Raw genomic sequence first — 23,432 nt, forward strand, 5'->3', positions numbered from 1 at the left:
AGCAATGTTCTGCCCTGCTAAATAAGTGAACCCACAATTAGAAGACTAGTAACTCTGTCAGGGTTGGTACTATATATATGCACAGGTGAAACTATAACTCTTCTAATTTTTGTCACATTTGAAAGGGAGAAGTGGATGTGTACCATACTACCGTTTTTTTCATTACATGTACTAGATTGTTAGGAATCACCCAAGCTGAAAGCATCTAGGGTGAGAGAGAGAGAAAGAGAGAGAGAGAGAGAGAGAGAGAAAGAGAGAGAGAGAGAGAGAGAGAGAGAGAGAGAGAGAGAGAGAGAGAGAGAGAGTGTGTGTGTGTGTGTGTGTGTGTGTGTGTGTGTGTGTGTGTGCGTGCGTGCGTGCGTGCGTGCGTGCGTGCGTGTGTTGGGGGCGGGGCACTTGGTACAACCCAATTTGTCAATGAAGTTTCCATGCAGGCTGTTTATGAAAGAGTAATAGAAGCGATTAAACCCTATATCTCTTGGTTGAATTCTACCAATGTCTCTTTTCAGGAAGCAGCAGCAAAGAAACGTGCTTCCGAATTTCAAATGTACTTTCAAAATCCTTGCAAAGAAAATATAAACCTAGAAGCTTAAAATACAACTGTACTTATTTACTTCAGCATAGTTATTCATTCAGAGACCAGACCACTCTGGCCTCGTTCCACCACTTCTCACATTACTGTCAATCCCCAAAAATGGTAGTTGGTGGTAAACAGGAGATGTGCATTTGGTGTCTGGAGGCAGGTCTTCTGCTAGTCATGGAGGGGCTTTATTAACAGCATAAAGTCAAAAATTGCCTTTGTCCTGCTAGTGTTTTAAGTAGACAGGAGATGGCATCACATTTACAACTACGTAGGTGATCCAATTGAGATCTATGTTATACTTTGGGGATAAAACAAATAACTATACTTTTGTGTACAAACACAATTATGCTCTCAAGGCATGGTTTCTCGGCATAAGTAGTGCACCGCATAGCGCCTCAGTTCAGCGCGTAGCAGGAGTGGTATAGTCCACGCCCCGCGTATTGGTAATTCAGGGATCCAGGGATTGACAGACCCTGAATTATGTCTCCCTCTGAGTTGCTATGAATCAGAGGGGGAATAGTAATTAGTGCCACCCAGACTTTGTGCGGCAGCATGGTGAGCCGTCATTCGGCTCACCCTGCACCAAAATGATGGATGACCACTACAAATGTATGCTATGATTTAAGCTGTTGACGTGGTGCATATACTTATCTGTTAAGGTTTTAAGACTGATACCTGAAATTTAGCTTTAATTTTTGATTGCTATATAGGCAATCCTAGTTTTGCATATAGTCCAAGAAAACCAAATAAAGTTGTAAGCAAGCAGCACTTACCGCACACAACTTCATGGCAGCAGGAGTCATTGGAGCTGATCTGAGTCTCAGGATAGAATCCTTCCAGTTCACACTTGACATCTTTCAACTTGGTACATTGATGCGGTTCACAAAGGATGCCACTGCCACCTTCCCTGCAGACACAGTCCTGGCAATCAAATACGAACTCTTCTCCATACTGTATGGGGTAAAATAATCATTAAAAATATGATTAGAGTTCCAATACAAATTACATCAGGGCTGTTAAAAAACAGGTAGAAAGGGTTTAGTGTACATTTCAAGTAATGAGTTTGTGGATGATATTTTTGCTAGTGCAATTTAAAAATGGAAGTCGAGGCAGATCAGAATTAACTTCTGCTGTGAATGAAGACATGGCTGAAGACTGTCATGGAGCAGAGTCTGAATGGAGTACCGTATTTTTCGGCCTATGAGACCCTCCTGACCATAAGACGCACCCAGGTTTAAAGGACAAATACCAGGGAAATATATATATATATATATATATATATATATATATATATATATATATATATATATATATATATATATATATATATATATATATATATATATACTAAACCTGGTGCATCCATGGTGAAGGGACATCTTGTGGATTATGCTCCCTTTGTACCTCGTGTCCCCTTGTAGCTCTCTCCACGTGTCCTCCTCTGCCCCTCTTGTGTCCTCCTGTCCCCCTAATATCTCTGCCCCTGTCCTCCTTGTGTCCTCCTCTATGCTCCTTTGTGTCCCTCTGTGTCCCCCATTCGTCCCCCTGTGCTCTCCTCTGCATGGGCACAGAACATGGAGTCCGGGTCCCCGACATTGCGGCGGGTTGGAGGTGCATATTGGCAGGCGTTCAGAGGTCAGGAACTCCCTGCATTTGGACTATAACAAGCAGTGACTTTTTACTCCACTTTTGGGGGAGAAAAAGTGAGTCTTATAATCCAAAAGATACAGTATATATTCATGATGCAAGTAAAGGAATTCAGTTGCTTACTGAGGTGTGTTATAAGACACCACACCTGAATGAAGCCAGGGAAGCATGAAGAGCTGCAGCAGAATGAAAGGGCTGCAAGCAAACAAGGCATTATAATTAGGTGATTTCAACAATCCATCCATTAACAGTGATATTGAAGCTATTCATGCTAGTAATAGTCTCAGGTTTTTATTGGCACTACAGAATACGTACTTGCCTCAAATGGTAGCAGATACACTTAGGGAAAATATCTATAATAAATCAGCACCTCCTTAAAGTGTACCTGAGGCTACATGTGACATGATGAGATAAACATGTGTATGTACGGTGCAAACCATATTAATAACCAGGCTGTTTTATTTGTTCTATTTTGCTGCCTGAAATAGTTAATTTTTAAGCATTGAAGTGACAGCTTCTGTCTTGTCAGTACCTTATCGGGAATATATCACTGATAAACAGATTACAGCCATAAAAGTTTTCCTGGCAGAATACAACTTCTGAGAGCAGAGGGAGATAAAATACATGAACTATTGACCTTTTTCTAACTCTGTGACACTTATTAGGCTGCCATTGAGCAGAGGCAACAAAACATTCAATCTAGTTTGTAAAAGTTTAAATATAAAATAAAACCATGGAATATCTAAAAAAAATATTTTTTAGGAGTAGGCGTATAAATACAATAGTTTATCTCTTAAAGAGGAACTGTAACGACAAAACGGCCCCTGGGGGGTACTCACCTCGGGTGGGGGAAGCCTCAGGATCCTAATGAGGCTTCCCACGCCGTCCTGCGTCCCTCGGGGGTCTCGCTGTAGCCCTCCGTACAGCGGTGACGCAATATTTACCTTCCTGGCTCCTGCGCAGGCGCTCTGATGGCTGTCGGCGCCGAAGTAGGTGGAAATACCCGATCGCCGTCGGGTCTGCTCTACTGCGCAGGCGCAAGTTTTCGGCGCCTGCGCAGTAGAGCGGACCCGACGGAGATCGGGTATTTCCGTCTATTTCCGTGCCGAAAGTCGCCACAGCGCCCCCGCTGGAGCCAGCAAAGGTAAATATTGAACTGACAGTCGGCACAGTCGCCGGCTGTTCGGAGGGCTGCGGCGAGACCCCCGTGGGACAGAGGACGGCGTGGGAAGCCTCATTAGGATCCCGAGGCTTCCCCCACCCGAGGTGAGTACCCCCCAGGGGATGTTTTTCATGTTACAGAGTCTCTTTAAGTTTATTTTCACTTCAGGTTCACTTTATTAAATGCTTTATTATAGTTATACAACTTTTTACGTCTAGCAAAGCTTTAAGACATAAGGAGGTGCTGGTTTATTTATTATAGACTTTTTTGGAACAGGTGGCATCATTCACCTTTATTTATCCAAGCACTCCAACCTACAATGTACCTGCATACCTTGGTCTTATCATAGTGTTTGCAAGACGTACCTACTTACCTTATCACAGTGTGTGTAAGATGAACCTAATTTTAAATGTAGGGAAAATGTTCTGCTAGATTCAGCCATTTTAAATAGACCAGTGAACATATTACATATTGAGGTTCAGGAGCACTTATGGAATAGCAATCAGCAAATGCTAACATGGAACCTGGCAATGGCTTTGATAAAAACAGTGCCTGCACTTGGGTTTGAACTCATAAAACCTTAATGTATTTTTTATCATATTTTTTATCATATTATAGACAGTATCATATCTGTTGGAAAAATGGCCAAGTTCTTGGGACCGTCAAGTAATACACATGATGATCCACTCTCAAATCTTATAGCGGTATTTTTCCTTATAATTTGCTGGTCCAACGCACTCCTTTGTGTTTTATTTGTTAACCACTAGATTGCAAATATAAAATGCATTAAGAATGAGTTCCAGTCTTGAGTGAATGTTGTATTAATAAACAATAATTAAGTAAATACAGCCCTTGAAGCAGGTCACTATAAATATCTGAACACATACAGATAAGGGCCTGCATAAGGATAAATGTCTAAGCCATGCTAAGATTCCCAAATCTCATGTCTATATGTCTATACAGGGCACCTAATGCCCTTACACAATAAGGCCTCTATGGGGTATTTACACTCCTAATTTAATAAGATTGAGGGAAAATATCAAAACATTCCATGGCAGATTATACATAAAGAACAAAAACTCACCTTTCGTGGTATATTGTCTGGTCCAACACATCCTGAAAAAGACAAGAGTGTAAATATAGTCACATGTCCCTTTATCTAACGAAGATATTTTTAGATTTATGCTGTCACATCATGAAGCAACAAATTTACCCTGAACATAACCATTAGTGTGCACAAAGCACATTTCGCAAAACATTTAAATTGCACACAATCGGAATTCGTATAAAGCATAACTTTAAAAAAGTTACTCATATGAATACTGAATACACTTTCATTTGCCTTTTGGTGATTTCCTACTACTCCTTTCCATTAGCCAGACTGTCTTTCTTATGCCACATACTATACTCACAATATTATGAGTTATTTGATGTGCTGTCCTACACTTGCCTTGTTCTCCTCTGGTTGTATAACTATCTAATCCAGAGAATAAGGAGGACATACCAGTGGAGTAGCTACTCCTGTGCATATAAATTGTTGGGTGAAACACTAATAATGTTTTGGTTGATAATAGTTTGCTCAATGCAAACGACAGGCAACTTATCAGGGAGAGAATGCTGAAACTTTATTTCTGCATCATGATAGAAAATTCTGCAGGCTCATCTAGAGCAGTGTTTCTCAACACGTGGTTCGCGGATCCCAGGGGTACGCGAGACCCCAGCCGGGGGTACGCAGCCAGGAGGGGGACTCAGTGCAAAACGGGGGAGCATGCCCACACATGGGCTCCCCCGTCAGCGCTTTCCCCCTCCGACACATTAACCGCAGCGGCATGGTAAAAGGAACGTGGACTTACTTCCGCGTTCCACGCCGGATATTCTTCTCTGTTAGCGATGACGCTGCTTCCTGTTTATCAGGAAGCTGCGTCAGGCTCAGAGAAGATCAGACCTCCAGCGTGGAATGCAGAAGTTTGCGTTCCTTTCACCATGCCGCTGTTAATGTGTCGGAGGGGGGGAAGCGCTGATGGGGGAGCCCAGGTGAGGGAGGGGGGGAGTGGACCCCCCTCCCCACCATTATGTATGGGCATCGCTCCCTTCTCATGCGCTGCGTCCCCCTCCTGGCTATACTTGAGGCACACATGCCTGGCTATACTGGGGGGCACCCACACCTAGCTGTACTTGGAGTCACCTATACATATCTATACTGGAGGGACCCATGCCTGGCTATACTAGGGGCACCCATACCTAGCTGAACTGGGGGCACCTATACCTAGCTATACTTGGGCCACCTATACTTAGCTATACTGAGGGCACCTATCCTGGGGGGCACTTATACCTAGCTATACTGAGGGCATCTATACTGGGGGCACCTATACCTAGCTATACTGGGGCCACTTATACCTAGCTATACTGAGGGCACCTATCCTGGGGGGCACTTATACCTAGCTATACTGGGGCCACCTATACCTAGCTATACTGAGGACACCTATACTGGCAGGCACCCATACCTAGCTGTACTGGGGGTACCTATACCTAGATATACTGGAGGCACACATGCCTGGCTATACTGGGGGCACCCATACCTAGCTGTACTGGGGGCACCTATACCTAGCAATATTGGGGGCACCCATGGCTGGCTATACTGGGGGGCACCCATACCTAGATGTACTGGGGGCACCCATGCCTGGCTATACTGGGGGCACCCATACCTAGATGTACTGGGGCACCCATGCCTGGCTATACTGGGGGCACCCATGCCTAGCTATACTGAGGACACCTATACCTAGATATACTGTGGGCACCCATGCCTGGCTATACTGGGGGCACCTATAACTAGCTATATTGGGGCCACCTATACCTAGCTATACTGAGGGCACCTATACTGGAGCAGGCACCTATACCTCACTATCTATCTATACTGGGGGCACCAATACCTGGGGTGTACACACACACACACACACACACACACACACGGTACTTGGTAGGGGGTACTTGGCTCGAACTGAATTGCGATAGGGGGTACTTGGCTTGAAAAAGTTGAGAAACACTGATCTAGAGGATTAACCAGAGTATCACTTACTTGCTCCACTGTTGCAACTTTGAAATAGATAAATAATATAACTAAGGTTTCTGCACAGTAGAGTAACTGAAAAGTTTGGGTCCCGTAACAAAATGCTGATGGGGCTCTCAAAGCTAGGTGCACATCTGAGCAATGAGCACTCCCTCTACTCCCTGACATAAGTGGACTTGGCATCATACATCTACATGCAATGCACAGTACATGGACACAAAAATGTAAAGTCAGAAGGAGGATTAAAAGGGTAGAACCACTATATGGACAATCTGATTCCCAACCCCTTCTTCCCCTGTGCAACTGTACATAAAAGAGAAAAGAGCTGTTGGTTGTTTTTTTGGTTAGTCAAGACATAATAAATAATATAAACTCGAGTGTAAACAAAGAGATTCCTTACCACAGGTAGATACACATACATCCACAGCAGGGCTGAAGGGCATTGTATCCTTTGGACAGAAACATCCTTCAACTAATCGCTTCTCATGTTTCAGCTGAACAGCTTCTTCTGGGCTGCAACACAAAACCAAAATGTATGGATGATGTGCATGTTTTGCTATTACACAAATAAGCAGCTTCTACGTAATTAAATTACACCTGTCACGAACCACAGGATACCTGCAATATAGGCTGCATGTCAGAAAGATCAGTCATTTCAGAGATGCTGGCTGCAGGTGAACATCCAAATGTCAACATTTGGTGCATCCACTTTCCCCTCCACAACCTCCTCGATGCTCCTTAAGCTGGCCACACACCATAAAATGTATTACATTTATTTTCAATTCAGGATTTACAATCAATTTGTTCTGATGGATTGTAACATTTGAAAAAGCTGACCAATGTACCCCACACATGTGCTCAATTTTTCCCCAATGATGAAAAAATATGATTGAACCCCCCCCCCCAAAAAAAAAAAAAAAGATTGTTTGTGCCTCTACATTAAAAAATGTACAATCTTCACTACACCATTCAATTTTCATAAAAATTGATCTGAAAAATCCACCTTGACTTTCAATTTTTCTGTCCAACCGATCATTTGTATCAAATTGCTGTAAAATCAGATAATTTTATTGTATGGTGTATGGCCACCTTACATCTGATGCGTGGTCTCTGAGGAATAAAGAAGCTGTGGATCTCAGCTTACCTAGCCTTTACTTTAATTTCACCAAGTATCAATGGCCTAATAACAACAGCACCAGAGTTGGCTTGATTTTCTAACAGCGCTATTTCATAAGTATTTTAAAGAGACCCTGTACTGCAAAAAAGTTCCCTGGGGGGTACTTACTGTGGGAGGGAAAAGCCTCAGGGTCCCAATGAGGCTTCCCCCATCCCTGTAGCTGCAGGCAATCCAGCGCTTTTTGCTCCCCTGAATTCTCCTGCAATCCTCGCTCGACAAGCCTGACAAGGCTTGATATATTTAACTTCCCTGGCTTCAGATCTCTGTCGGGTCTGCTCTACTACCCAGGCGCAGGAGACTTGCACCTGCCCTGTAGAGCGGCTATTACCGCCTATCTCCAAGCGCAGAGCCGATACTGCGCCTGCGCTGGAGACGGGAAGGTAAGTATTTACATCCTGCTGTTCGGACGGGCACAGAGAGACCGCCATGGGACACAGAAGGACTGGGGAAGCCTCAATAGGATCCAGAGGCTTCCCCCACCCGAGGTGAGTAACCTCCCAGGGGAACTTTTTTTAGCTACAGCTCAGTTTTATCCCTTAGACTGCTTACTATTTTTTACAAAAGCTACACGCCAGTGCCAGCTATGTTTGCATTGTGTTTCTTGAATGTCTTGCCCATATCTGCATGTACCAAAGTTCAAATTAGTGAGTAAAATTCTTATTGAGTTGCAAAAAAAATTAAGATGATTAAGAATTATGCTAATTATTATGATATAGAATTATACTAATTAGTATAAAAATCTATAGTAAAATGGACTAATCAAAGCTTACAGTAAAAGCATTTCACTGGCCCTTATCCAATATGCATACTTTTGCAGTAACATCTGCACATTTCTGCATTAACTTAAAATTATTTGCAGGGCTGGATTTACCATAAGGCACTGTAGGCACATGATGATGGAAAGGTGCCTCACTCCCCTCCCTGGGCTTCGGCCTTCCTCCTACCCTAGGCAGAGTCCTGATGAGAGTGTAAATGAGAGGTTACACACTCTGCTCACAGCATTCCACTGACGAGACTTCCCTTCAGTCAGGGGCACCTCTAGCTACTTAATACTGAGATTCTTCTAGCTACTTTATACTTGGGGGCACCTCTAGCTACTTAGAATTAGGTAGCCAGAAGTTCCCTCAATATTGAAAAGCACCTGTAGCTACCTATGACGGACAAGGGAAGTAAGGGAGAAGTGACAGCTGGGACAGCCAGCACACTTGTGGTGCGGTTTGTGGAGGTTTGGAGGTTCGTGAAGGGTGAAGTCTAAGGTGCCAGGATATCTGTGCCTATAGGCTCCTGTGAGGTAAATCCCGGCCTGATTATTTGCATATTTCAAGTAAACTAGAAAGCTGGCACTGAGCCAAAGCTTTGTACTGAACGCCTTTTAGAAATCTGTGGCAAAAGAATATGGGGACACAAAAATGCCTAAAGATATCTGCTGTAGGCTGAAGTAGTTTTGTATTAAAAAGATTTTAGACAAGCCCCCCCCCCCCCCCACCCCCCTTTATACTGCTATTGGCAGCAGTATAAAGGTTAATGCAGGCCCTAATATGTGCTGTACTTTTATATAAAAGAAAGCAAACTGTGTCCATACACCTCCCCGTTGTAGACTGGTGAAAGGAATACAGCCAAAATAAAAGTACAGCACACATAACTAAAAAAACAACTACAAAAATCATGTAATAACATGTATTATTTTGGTGTGGAAACCCTACATGTTGGTACCCATAATGCACTGCCAGCCATACTGACTTGGGCAGTGAAAGCCCTTCATTAATGAGAGACACTTACGTAGTCTGGCAGGTTTTTGGTATGACTGGACCACATGCACTGTACACTTTGTTTGATGGGCAAGTTATGGCTGGAAGAAAACAGAACATTTTTGAATACAACACAAACATTTTCAAGAACTAATACATTATTATTCTTATAGTACTGTCTGAAAAGAAAAAAAATAATGGAAATGACACTGTTCCCATTTTAGGTCTCAGGTATACCTGTATCTGAATTACACTATCATGGATCTGCTGAATACTAAGGATATCAAGGCATTTCTCCCAACAGAAAATAGTGAGTGGGATTTCCAAAAGTATATTTAATATCATACTTGAAATGCAAATTTAAAGGGTAACCACCACTTTCATTAAAGGGTAAAATAATACTAATAATATTACTTATTAAAACACTTGCAACATATATATCTGATTTGGGAAAGGCTTATTTGTTTTTAAAGAAGACCTCCGGGAACAAATAAAACCCACACTATCAGCACAGGCAGCATAAATTATAATATTGTGCCATAAAATCCAGGTTTTGTTGGTTAGCCACGCCCCCTTTCTGTTTTCAGAGACTGCCAAGAAATGGTATCATTTGTGGGTGGGAGGTGCCCTATAGGGTGACCTGAGCGGTACTCTGCTTCTACCTTTGCCACAGAGCCAACCTATCACAGACAGGAAAGGTAAAGAGAGATGCAGTGCCAGCCATAGTATGTTGCATTACAGAACTGCTGCACTAGTTCCCTTTTGCTTAATTGCGTAGTCAGCCATTGTTGCATCAGGTGAAAGAGGGGGAACAGTCATAGTGAGTGTCATTCTGACTATCTTTTACATTGGAATTTACAGCGAAGATCCATTTTAAAGAAAGTGGAGTTCCCATTTAGGTGAAACGGTACTCTAGTGAGCAGGCTGCTGTTATTATTTGATTGGATATCATGCACATCCATCTACAGAAAGTATGACCCCCTCCACACTAGCTGTCAGCACAAATCACTAGTTTACTGTCTAAAGTCACCTACAAGACGACTGGATGGCAGTACTTACAACATTCTGTGGCTTTGTGTCTCCACTCAACACACACACCCTGATCTGCACACAGCAGAGCATAGTGCTGCAAACTGCTGCATTCTATGCTGGAGTCCGGCACATGGCAGCTGTCAAAAATACAAGCCCTGTGGTAGTCGGTCGGTGGCAGAGCATGGTGGCACTTCTCAAATGTCCTGTATAAAAAGAACATAAAAAATGATCAAATAACTATCTACAGTAGTTTGCAGGAAACATTTCTAAAAGATAACAATAATTAAAATGTAATTCCAGTCACAGATAGATGACACCAGGAAGGTTGGAGTTAGGCATAGATTGGGGTCAGGTTAAAGGGAGATTTAGCTTTAATAGTTGGAGTTAGAATGTTTAAAGATTTGCATAAGGAAAGAGGTTTTGACTAAGGGGCGTTTTCATCATAGTTAGAGTTTAAAGTTAAACATCAGGAAGAGTTTTTACAATGCGAGGAGAGGTCCAAATAAGCATCAAGAAACATTTTTACATTAAAGGAAAGGTTAAACTTGGTCATTAAGAAAGGTGGTAGTAGTAGGTTGAAGGTAAGGGGGCCTTTACCTTAAGGTGGATGTTGGTGTTAGGCATCAAGTAAGGTTTTTACATGGGGGGGGGGGGGGGGTAATACTGGACATCAAGAGAGGTTTTAACATTAAGGTGGTTGTTAAGGTTGTCAAGAAAAAAGGGTCTTTACATTAAGGTGGAAGTTACGGTTTGGCATCATTTAAGGATTTTGCATTAAGGTGGAGGTAGGGTTGGGCATAAAGAAAGGCTTTTACATTAAGATGGAGCTTGGGGTTTGGCATAAAGCAAGGCTTCTACCTTGAAATGGAAGTTAGAGTTGGTCATCAAATAAGGCTGCTGAATTATGGATGAGGTTAGGATGAAGTAAAAGTGCAAAAACCACCTATGAAATTAATGTTGCAGACCTACACCCAGACATACTGGATATTCAGTTTCTGGATTCTGCAATGAACATACTGAGAAAGTCCCCATATCCAAGATGGAACTCAAACTTTTTTTCTTATTATGGAATCTATAGTGATTGCAACATTTATTAGGTTTTAATTCATCTTCAAACACAAAATAGTTTCCATGGTTTTCCTATTATTCCAACTTATTTGCATATAAAATGTAACAACCTTAGAGCCTCAAATACGATAACTGATAAGAAAAGATACCTAACAGGTAGTAATCTACCAGGGTATGATAATATTTTTCAACAAAAGTAGGGAAGAGGGCACTGTGTATATGTCCAACTACATTGATTGTATCTAACTCAGCAAGTTGTATATGAGCAAACAGCAAATTTCAAAATATCAAATCAAAATATAAATTCCAAGCAGATTCCACCTGCCGGGAATGCCATAGGGTCCTTAAAGGGCACCTGAAGAAAGAAGGAAATGGCGGCTGCGATATTTATGTCATTTTAAACAATGTATATTACCTGACTGTCCTGCTGATCCTTTGCCTCTAATACTTTATCTATAGACCTTGAACAAGCATGCAGATCAGATATTTCTGACTGAAGTTTGACTAGCTTTGCAGCATGCTTGTTTCAGGCATGACTGATGCACGAAAGAGCAGCAGAACCCCAGACCACTGGTATTGTTTAAAAGGAAATCAATATGGCAGCCTCCATATCCCTCTCATTACAGGTATTTTCCGTTGTGGGTCATAAGCTTACTTTGTATGAGGATGGATGGAAAAGAAATGGATGAGGTTTATATATTGCGTTCTGCCATTTAAAAAAAAAAAATTACTCTCCAAGATGTTTTTGTGTCCCCCTTGAGACACATGCTCAGGTGACAAAGCAAATCCACTCCAGGGTCTATTGTTCTTGCAGAGAGTTACTTTGGTATGCATAAATGGCCTACAGTCAGTCCATCTCTGGGAAGCACATGGTATGCTGGGCTGGCAAATACATTTCCCAAGTGGTAAATACATTTCCCGACTTGCAAATAATGAAGCTTATAACCAAGAGACTTACGGTCCCAAAAGGAGGTCACACAGTGGAGATGGTTTGCATGGAGAAGAAGGCTCAGTGACTTTAGGGGCCACTGTGGTTCTGAGATTGACACATGTCGGTTTCCTTGGATCATCTACTACCCAGGTATCAGCCATAGCTTCACAGCTAGACACGATCTCCCCACTGCGTGTCATACAGTCGTCTGCTTGGTTGTTGGTGCAAGTACCTATATGAAAAATAAATGTTTATACATTCATCATCCAAACCAGACTTTGATTTTGACTTTTGAAATGCTACTTAAGAATGTAGCATACTATGGTTGTCCTTTGAAAGCAGGTTTTGGTGCTCCAATTAATGTGATTGTCACAGTGTTCAGGGAGTGTAAAATCATTGCTCTATAGCTATACCACTCAGAGCTGGGACAAGGTCCTCCAGCACCCAAGGCTCAGACACCAAAGTGCGCCCCTCCATCCCTTCCACCCCAGCCATCACACACTGATTGCTATTAGACTAAGAGGTGCCACAGGGCCCACAACCTCCCCAACACCTATAATATCTAGTTTTATGGCTTGCAGTCACTGCCATGTATCCCCTTTTCTAATTTCTTTCTGCTTCAAACACAATTAGGAATGACAGCTGAATGAATTCTGCGCCTCCTCCTACACTGCGCCCTGAGGCTGGAGCCTCTCCAGCCTCTGCCTCGGCCCGGCCCTGATACCACTAAGAGCAAAGACCCACCACGCAAATTTCCTGCGACCAGCAATTCTTTTTGAGCGATGAGCAGTTGTTTCTGCGATCTTGCTGTAATTTTTTTTCTTTGAAACCATGAGGTTTAAGCCGATAATATTGCCATGTTCAGGTGGTGCATGGCAATAGCACCATTACTACTGCCAGCAGTGTACTGCATGTTTTACGCAATTACCTGCAGTACATGGGTAAAGTGGGTGATGCCATAGTAATGTGCATTATGCTACCTGCGTAACATGCGTTACTGTAGTAATGCTCATGTTAATCTTGTGTCGCGGGTCCTGCCAATTGCACAATGCATGGTACACTGCTGGTAATAGTAACGGTAATATTCCTGCCCACTGTCTGGGCACGGCAATATTACCGGAGGTTAGTGCATCAACCCCGTTGTCACTGAAACAGGAAATGAGAAACAGGCTCCAGAACCAAAGCCCAGCAGAAATGTTAGCCCTGCAGCCTTCAGGTGTAAAGAGAAATCTAGTAAAGGTACACTTTAGCTTAGATTGATTAATGATTAACTTTATTTTAGTCTGGTCTACACAGGCTTTTCCGAACAAATGTATTTTTCAATTTATGTTCAGTGTGACATCAGTTAATGTCCAGGACGTTTTAATAAATAGGAAACTGAAGTCAAAATAAAACTGAACTAAAGGTAAACTCATCAACTAAAGCCAAAAGCCTGTGTATGCTCAGTGTTGCCAACCCATCCCTTTAAATACTGGTGCATATGAATTATACAGGTCTTGTGGCTAGTTAGTTGCAGTTTATGCACTGTGTATTACTATTACTATTATTATTATTATTATTATTGATTTATAAAGCGCCAACATATTCCGTGGTGCTGTACAAAGTAAGAAACAAACATGGGGTACATAATAATACAGACAATGGTGTACACCAATATACAAGATACATAATTAGTGACAAAATACAAAGAATGATACAAAATACAAATTATAGAATTGGTAATGACAGTGATAAAATTAACATGATGAATAAAATGTATAATGGTTACCAAGACACAAAAGGGGGAGAGAGCCCTGCCCTTGCGAGCTTACAATCTAAAGGGAATGGGGGGGGGGGGACAGGAGGAGGGGTAGTATGCAGCAAATATATAGAGGCTTTGTGTTTTAGGATACCTAGTAGGAGTGCAATTTGGTCTTAGTACAAAGGGAAGTGGCCTAAGGTAGATCATATGCTTGTCGGAACAAGTGCGTTTTTAGAGAGCGTTTAAAGGTAACAAAGGTTGGCGAGTGTCGGATGTGTTGAGGGAGGGCATTCCAGAGGAGGGGTGAAGCGCGTGCGAAGTCTTGTAAATGTGAATGTGAGGAGTTGATTCTAGAGGAGGACAACAGAAGATCATGTGCCGATCTGAGATTGCAATTGGGTTTGTATCTGGAGATTAGTGAGGATATGTACCGGGGAGAGAGATTGTGGAGAGCTTTGAAGGTTAGAGTTAGGAGTTTGAACTGAATCCTCTGGTTAATTTGCAGCCAGTGAAGAGCTTGACAAAGAGGGTCGGCAGAGGAAGATCGAGAAGAAAGATGAATGAGACGAGAAGCTGAGTTCAGTACTGACTGGAGCGGGGCCAGTTTGTTAGACGGTAGTCCACAAAGTAGTACGTTGCAGTAGTCCAGACGAGAAATTATGAGAGCATGTATTAACATTTTAGTTGTGTCTTGACTCTTGAGTAAGAAAGGGACGGAATGCGAGATATGTTTTTGAGTTGGAGATGGCAGGAGCTGGTTATGGAGTGAACATGAGGAATAAAAGAGAGAGATGAGTCGAATATCACCCCCAAACACCGAGCTCTGGGAACTGAAGTTATGGGAGTGTTATTAACATTTATTGTTACTTCAGGCAGGGAGGTGGACAGAGACGGTGTAAAAATTATTAGTTCTGTTTTACTCCTATTAAGTTTTAGGAAGCGAGAGGACGTGAAGGAGGATATAGCAGACAAGCAGTCAGGAACACGTTTAAGGAGGGAGTTAAGGTCTAGGGCAGAGAGGTACAGTTGTGTATCATCTGCATAGAGGTGGTATTGAAACCCGAATGAGTTGATTAAATCACCAAGACCATGCATGTAGATGGAAAAGAGGAGGGGACCAAGGACAGAGCGTTGGGGAACCCCAACAGACAAAGCATGAGGAGAAGAGATTTGATCTGAGTAGGAGACTGTGTAGGACCTTCCAGAGAGGTAGGAAGATAACCATGTGAGAGCAAGGCCCTTTATTCCGACATTTGAAAGTATTTGTAGGAGTAAGGTGTGGTCGACAGTATCAAATGCTGATGACAGGTCAAGAAGGATGAGTATGGAAAATTGACCTTTGGATTTGGCTGTAAGAAGGTCATTGGCCACTTTGGTAAGGGCTGTTTCCGTGGAGTGGTTAGAGCGAAAGCCAGACTGGAACTGATCAAGAAGGGAGTTAGCAGATAAATAATGGCTTAATTCTGCATGTATATGGCGTTCAAGTAGTTTGGATGCAAATGGGAGAAGTGACACTGGGCGGTAGTTGGCAAGTGTGGTAGGATCTAGAGAAGGTTTTTTAAGTAGTGGTGTCACAACAGCTTTTTTGAGTGGGGGCGGAAAGATGCCAGTAGAGAGGGACAGGTTAAATAGCGTTGTTAGTGCAGGCAAGAGAGATGAGGATAGCTGCGGAATGAAATGGGAGGGAATAGGATCCAAAGAACAGGTGGTTAGATTAGCTTTGGCAATTATAGAGGAAAGAGAGTGTTCAGAGAGTGGAGAGAAGGCAGTTAGAGAACAGTCAATGAGAGGTGTGGAGGTGGGATTTGAGGGCTGCATGGAGAATTCACTTCTGATTTTGTCAATTTTATCAGTGAAGTATGTTGCAAATTCTTCAGCTGATAAGCAAGATGAAGGAGGAGGAGGAGGGGGATGGAGAACAGAGTTGAAGGTGCTGAAAAAGCATTTTGGATTGTGTAAATGGGCGCATATTAGGGAAGAAAAATAGGACTTTTTTGCCACAGAAAGTGCATTTCTGAAGTTTTTCAAGGGAATTTTATATAAGATGAAGTCCTCACTTGTGTTACTTTTCCTCCAGCGCCGTTCAGCTGCTCTAGAGCATCTTTTTAACTGTTTAGTGGTTTTGGTCATCCAGGGTTGGTGACAGACACGGTGAGGGCGGGCATTGACGAGGGGGGTGAAGTCATCCATAAATTTTGTAATGGAGCTGTTGTAGTGTATTGCAGCCGAGTCTGGGTCAGTGAAGGATTGTGTGAGGAGAGGTACCAGGGCATCAGAGACAGTTTGAATGTCTAGATTGCGATAGTTTCTTCGAGTATGTGAGCGTGCTTGTGCCAGGGTGGTAGGAAAAGAGGAGGAGAGAGAGTGGTAGTGGATCATTAGTAAAGTCAGTGACAGAGCAGAGACGAGTGAATACAAGGTCAAGCGTATGGCCATCAATGTGGGTTGAGGTAGAGGACCACTGAGACAAGCCATAAAAGAAAGTGAGTGATATAAGTTTTTGGGAGACAGTGTTATTGGTGTCAATAGGAATGTTAAAATCACCCATGATGATGGTAGGGATGTCAGAGGATAGGAACTGGAGAAGCCAGGCAGAGAAATGATCCAAGAAAACAGAAGCAGGGCCTGGAGGGCGGTAAATAACTGCAATTTGGAGGTTCAAGGGAGAGTATAGTCGGACTGCATGGACTTCAAAGGATGGCAGGAAGAGAGAGGGAATAGGAATGAGAGGCTTGAAGGAGCATTTGTTTCTGAGAGGAGAATGCTCACACCACCACCATGCTTATTCCCACCTCTAGGAGTGTGGCTAAAGCGGAAACCTCCATAGGAGAGGGCGGCAGGTGAGACTGTGTCAGAAGGGGTCAGCCAGGATTCAGTGATCCCAAAGAATGTGAAAGCATTGGAAATGAAAAGATCATGGATAAAGGGCAGTTTATTGCAGACTGAGCGGGCATTCCAGAGGGCAGCCGAGATCGGAGGGGGTGTAGGGGGAAGGAGTGGAATATTAATAAGGTTACAGTAAGAGGGAGGGAAATTTAATTTATTGCAAACAGTGTGATTAGCAGGGGGGAGTGGGGGTCCAGGGTTATCCCCAGAACCTGCATAAGTTAAATTTGTCAATATTTAAAGGTATGATTTGGCAACCCTGTGTACACTAGTCCAATAATTTGAACCATATTTGCTTGAAAAATGGAGGCTGACCAATGTATTCAGAAGAGATAAGTGCACTGTGTAAAGCCAGACTGTAGGAGCTTATTCTGCATATGTATGTTCCCGGAACTGGTCAGCTGGGTGCACGGAGAAGACAAGAGAAAGCTCGACCTTGCTAGGCAATGTAGGGGAATCTAACAAATATATTTCCTTACCGATAACCTAGTTTGACCCTTCGAACACGTAATTTATGGCCTGGCTATTGCCAGCACCCCGAATTACAGATAATTCAGGAGAAATTCTCCCAGCGCCGCTATAGCTATAATTGACATTATGGTCTATGGCAATGCCCAAGTCAGGCGCTACACAGTGCCATGCAGGCCCTGAGATTACCTGACTGGCTTCATTCTGAAGAACCTCTTAAAGGATTTTTTTACAAACACAAATAACGACAAATACTTACCACACTGTCCCTGTGTATTATGTCCAAAGAGACGATATGGCAGTTTGACGGAAAATGCCAAGCCATTGTATGTGATATTAGCCTCCAGCTCTGGAATTTCCACCACATAGTTTATTCCAGATGTATACACTAGCACTCCGTATTTCTTATAAGGAGTTGCTACAACCACTCCATTCACAACAACCTATGGGAAATAGAACAAAAAGAAATGTACACAAGATTTCAATTATTTCGGCTGCCATTGTTTATGATCTCAAAGAATAGCTGTACTTACGACACAAATATGCCAAATCAACTTCAAATTTCATTTTTATCAATACTGTGAACAAAATACATTTCTGATTTTGCCACTTTAAGGGAACCTGAACCGAGTAAAATTGTTTAAAATAAACACATGATGTACCTGCAAATAAATATTACAAGCTTACCTCGCTGTCAGTTCATCTCAAAAGCTCACCATTTTCTTTTAACAATGATTCCTTCCAGCTCTGACAACATTTTGTCAGAACTGAAATATATCAGTTGCTGTCAGTTATATATCAGTTGCTGTCAGTTATAACTGAAAGCAAAACTGATCTACAAGGTAATGTTCATGTTCCCCTATGGCTCAAGCGGGCAGTATTACAGTTTAACAGTGTGCTGACCAGGAAGCTGTTATGGGGTAACGGCCATGGAAGCAGTAGATTTGGGCGCATGAGACAAGTGGACAAAAAGGGCGCCCCATTCACTTTCATTATAAATATCGTTTAATGGGCGCTGAACGGGGAAAATAAGGCGCCGGAGATTTTTAAGGATTTATAACGGCGCCCGGAGATTTTTAAGGATTTATAACTATGTTTGTGATGATTTAAGTTTACAAAATGAGCCCGTGACGAATAACGTTTATGAAGATAATAAATCACTATTTCTAAAACATTTCTAACACATTATTATCCACCCAAAAAAATAATTTACATTTTTTTTCTTTACATTCTTTATTTATTCATGTCTGTAAAACATTATTATCCATAGGGGGTTTTAGGTTTAGGCACCAACAGGGGGGTCTTAGGTTTAGGCACCTACAGGGGGGTCTTAGGTTTAGGCACTAACAGGGGGGTCTTAGGGTTAGGCACCAACAGGGGGGTCTTAGGGTTAGGCACCAACAGGGGGGTCTTAGGTTTAGGCACCAACAGGGGGTCTAGGGGTTAGGGATAGGTACAGGGAGGGTTTTTAATAAACGTAAATATAAGTTTCACTTTACAAACAGGGAAGATTAACGTTTTAAGAATTGCCGATCTCATACACATTATTTAGTGATTTATACATTTTTAAATCACTATTTATAAACGAAATTCTACACAATAATTTCTATAAACGATATTTCCATTTATCGTTTATACCACGCGCCCTTTTTTCCCGACGCCCTTTTCGTACGTACGCAACGGCCATTTTCAAAATGAAGGACAGAGAGTTCCATTGATCACAGGGGACCAACAGGACGCAGGAGAGGAGAAAGATTTATCAGTAGACTACGCGGGAGATAAGTATGACGTGTGTATGTTTCTTTTGACTTTTAATTTGCTGTTCACGTTTGCCTTAAAGTACCCCTGACCTCGTTTATAAATACAATTATTTTAATGCTTTTTTTATTAGCTGTGCTGTGACACAAGAGTCACATCACAATCTTCCCCCTTTAGTGCCCCTCATGTCCCACGCTCTGCTCAGCCGTGGTGCAGAGCTCAATGGTGGGCAGGGAGGAAGTGTCAATCACTTCCATTCACTGCTAAAAGTTCCTATCTGCACAGCACCCTGCAGAGCTGTGCTGTGTGCGGTCATGAGGTAATTTAGCTCAGAACCATAGTGTACTTATAGCTGTATTAGTACACTATGGTTCTGAGCTAAATTACCTCAAGATCCCACACAACATAGCTCCGCAGCACGCTGTGCACATAGGAACTAATCTAACAGAAAATGATGGTGTGACATCAATTCATCAAAGGCTGCTGGGTACACACCATACAATTTTTTGTTAGATTGACCTGCCAGATATAAGCAGGGCAGGGAACCTAAAGCGAGAAGTACGGTATATAGAAGCAGCCTGATTCATTTCATTTTAAACAATACCAGTTGCCTGGCAGCCTTGCTGGTCTATTTGGCTGCAGTAGTGTTTGAATAACACCAGAAACAAGCATGCAGCTAATCTTGTTCAGGGTCTATGGCTAAATAGGCTGAGCATCAGTAGATTAGCCAAAAAACTAATAGTTGGCAGATTAGCCAGGCAACTGGTATTGCTTAAAAATAAATGAATATGACAGCCTTCATATACCTTTTGCTTCAGGTGTTCTTTAACCACTTGAGGACCCACCCTTTACCCCCCCTTAAGGACCAGCGCTGGTTTGATTGATCTGTGCTGGGTGGGCTCTGCAGCCCCCAGCACAGATCAGGGTGCAGGCAGGGAGATCAGATTGCCCCCCTTTTTTCCCCCCTATGGGGATGATGTGCTGGGGGGGTCTGATCTCTCCTGCCTGCTGTGGGTGGCGGGGGGGGCACCTCAAAGCCCCCCTCCGCGGCGAAATTCCCCCCTCCCTCTCCTACCTGCTGCCTCCCCCGGTGATCGGGGCTGCACAGGACGGCTATCCGTCCTGTGCAGCCAGTGACAGGACGTCCCCTGTCACATGGCGGCGATCCCCGGCCGCTGATTGGCCGGGGATCGCCGATCTGCCTTACGGCGCTGCTGCGCAGCAGCGCCGTACAAATGTAAACAAAGCGGATTATTTCCGCTTGTGTTTACATCTAGCCTGCGAGCCGCCATCGGTGGCCCGCAGGCTATTCACGGAGCCCCCCGCCGTGATTTGACAGGAAGCAGCCGCTCGTACGAGCGGCTGCTTCCTGATTAATTAGGCTGCAGCTGGCGACGCAGTACTGCGTCGCTGGTCCTGCAGCTGCCACTTTGCCGACGCACGTTATGAGTGTGCGGTCGGCAAGTGGTTAAGGACAACCGAAGTGAGAGGGATGTGAAGGCTGCCATATTTATTTCCTTTTAAGCAATACCAGTTGCCTCTGCCTCTAATACTTTTAGCCTAAGCGGCTGTAGCCCGAGAGATACCTCGACATGAAAGAGGCGTCGCTAAATATAAAAGAGGAAGCTGAAAATGGTGAGGAACACATGAAAAAGTGAAACTGATGCTCAAGGGAGCTGTTAATTAAAGAAAGGGGCTGCTGTACATGGAAGATAAACATAAAAGAGGGAGCTGCACAAGGAATGGGATGGGCGCTGCTGCACAAGAAATGGAAGCCACAACATCCATGGCCTCTGGGTACAGAAAGTAAAAATCCAGCCTTGCAGATGCCTCACTTTCTAACATGAACAGGTAATCCATTGCCACAGTAGGACTTCCTTTTGTTGTGGGTAGTTGTAACTAAACTTTGTAAAGGAAAAGAAGTCAAGCAGAGAGACAGTACAGTGACCCGTAAGCAGAGGCATCACTGGGGAACATCACTGAGAGATCAGTGAATATTATTTTGGACCTCATTACTGGTGGTATGCTATGAAATCAGCAATGCAGGGAGACAGAGGGAGAGAAGAGAGGGAGAGACTACAATAGGCTTGTTTGCATAACAATTGTATAGGCCATATCTACAAAACAGTGCCTTATTTAAGAAGTAGGTTATCACATATTTTTGCTGTCCTGTGCTATATGCTTGAAACCTTTCTCTGAATTTAAGCCTGGTTTGAAAGCATATGTTTGTTGGTTATTCAAGAGTAACTGTAAGGTGGAAATGAACTCATCACCAGCATAAAGTTGATGGCAGATTTGTCAGAGAAAACTCAGTTCTCAGAGGCGAAAAAGTCCTGCAGCCAATAGAAATCCAGCTGAAAAGCTGAAATCCCTCCCACTCAGTGATGCTAGTACTAGGCCTAACTAATATTCTGCCATGGAATACATCCTTGTGGGTAATGACATCACACGCAGCTCCTTCCTGATTTGCATCGAAGATGCTGCTGATATTTAAGCCCTGACATCTCAGCATTCATACCTCCTACGCACTCCACATTTTGAGGGTAGGGAGGGAACACCAACCTCACTGGTTCACAAGATCCCTTCAATATACCCTATTTCAAAAACCAGCAGCACAGGGGGGCTCCAATTCGCCACAGAGATAATTCAGGCGGTCCCCTCCCTACTTTCATAATGAGTGCTGAGATATTGGGGTTTAAATATCAGCACCATAATCTAATACTGTAAAAAATGTGATCAGATACACGATCAGAAACAGCACTGGCATAGCAGCCTAGTGGAGAACAGATAAACAGCAGAAAAAAACACAGTGTAAAAACAATCTGTTCCACACTGAAAATTGCAGTAATTGCATTTGCTGTTCTCTCTTGTTTAGAGAACAAGAACCAACCCCTGAACAAAGAATTGCAAACATAATAGTGTCAAAAAAGCTAGAATTTTGCAGTAGTTTACAGTGTAAAACAGGGTCCTAAGCAATCTGGATAATTGGGTATCTATATAAGAAAAAAAGGAGCGTGTCTTCAATCAAGGGAATACAAAAACCCCTCTACCTCTGTGTGCCAGTAGTAAACATGATTCCTCCCATGCTGTATAAGGCATTTTTTTCTATACCACACTGACAGGGTTCACAGATTGTTTTCTCTCTTTTGCTCTTTAAGCAATATACAAAATTTATCCTACCTGTAGACTGAGTGGCGTCAAGCTCTTCGCAGCAATCCGAATTATTTGACTTTCATGGCGGACTATGATGTCACGAGGACAAGATACTCTGTCCTGAGCACCGCAATCATAATTATCAATGTATATTCCAAAGTTGTCAATTGTCTTTTTGATCTCTTCCACTAAAGTATATGTGCAGTTGCCTTGATAGCTATAGTACGTCCCATCAAATGTGATATAGTGAGGGTCTCCCCAGCCAGTGCATACACCTAGAAACAAAATAAATTCTGTAGTTACTGCATAAAGTAGATAGTTAGATTTATAAAGGCAATCAACATTACTTGAGACTTCAACTGAAGCATTCAATAAATTATATGCAAGTTGGATTTTTTTTATGCTAATACCCCATCGCCTTTATTAATGTCAGCAGTCCTAGCTTTCAAAGACTAGTATAAGGTGATGTATAAGGTGATGTATGCTAGTTTTAGCCTGTGGTAGATAGTCCACAGTTCACCTATCACTGGTCAGTGAGAGCTAAGACCTTCACAACCAGAGAACTGCACTGTAGTCCTAGTTTGCTACTATGTGTCCAGAAGGGGAGGAGATCACTCATCCAATACAATGCAGAAAAGGGTGGTAGGGAGTAGTGCACAAAGCAAAACTATGACGATGTGTGAGGAACAGAGGGTTTATTCACATCACCTCCTCTAGCCAATGCACTGCACACTGCTCTCCATCTTTCCAACACTCCCACGCAAAACGCTAGTATTTAGACACTTTTGTTATTTGATCTAAGGAAATGGACTGTGATCCATGAAATGTGTTTTCATTCAAGTGTCTGGTTTCTATTAAAAATTGTATTAATGTGTTATTTTTAAAAATTGTTTTTAATTATTTTTTTTAGGCTTAATTTATTTATCTTTTATACAGCTGACATTATCCCTTCCACTCATCACATCTTGGGCTGCCTCCTCTCTCCCAGTAATATCGCACACTAACCCCCTC

General features: G+C 42.8%; 1 protein-coding gene across 1 annotated transcript in view; it reads right to left on the reverse strand.

The window, feature by feature from the left end:
• LOC137537706 (mucin-2-like) overlaps window positions 1-23,432 on the reverse strand; it is a 165,527-nt gene that overhangs the window by 22,107 nt on the left and 119,988 nt on the right. The window contains exons 43-50 of the mRNA XM_068259642.1: window positions 22,449-22,696; window positions 17,770-17,953; window positions 12,443-12,647; window positions 10,444-10,619; window positions 9,416-9,485; window positions 6,860-6,972; window positions 4,477-4,508; window positions 1,357-1,534 (exon numbers count right to left, since the gene is read on the reverse strand). Coding sequence (XP_068115743.1) covers window positions 1,357-1,534; window positions 4,477-4,508; window positions 6,860-6,972; window positions 9,416-9,485; window positions 10,444-10,619; window positions 12,443-12,647; window positions 17,770-17,953; window positions 22,449-22,696 — 1,206 coding nt within the window. The remainder of the gene's footprint in view (window positions 1-1,356; window positions 1,535-4,476; window positions 4,509-6,859; window positions 6,973-9,415; window positions 9,486-10,443; window positions 10,620-12,442; window positions 12,648-17,769; window positions 17,954-22,448; window positions 22,697-23,432) is intronic.

Source organism: Hyperolius riggenbachi, chromosome 11 (assembly GCF_040937935.1).
Source record: "Hyperolius riggenbachi isolate aHypRig1 chromosome 11, aHypRig1.pri, whole genome shotgun sequence".
In the NCBI taxonomy this organism is placed as follows: domain Eukaryota; kingdom Metazoa; phylum Chordata; class Amphibia; order Anura; family Hyperoliidae; genus Hyperolius; species Hyperolius riggenbachi.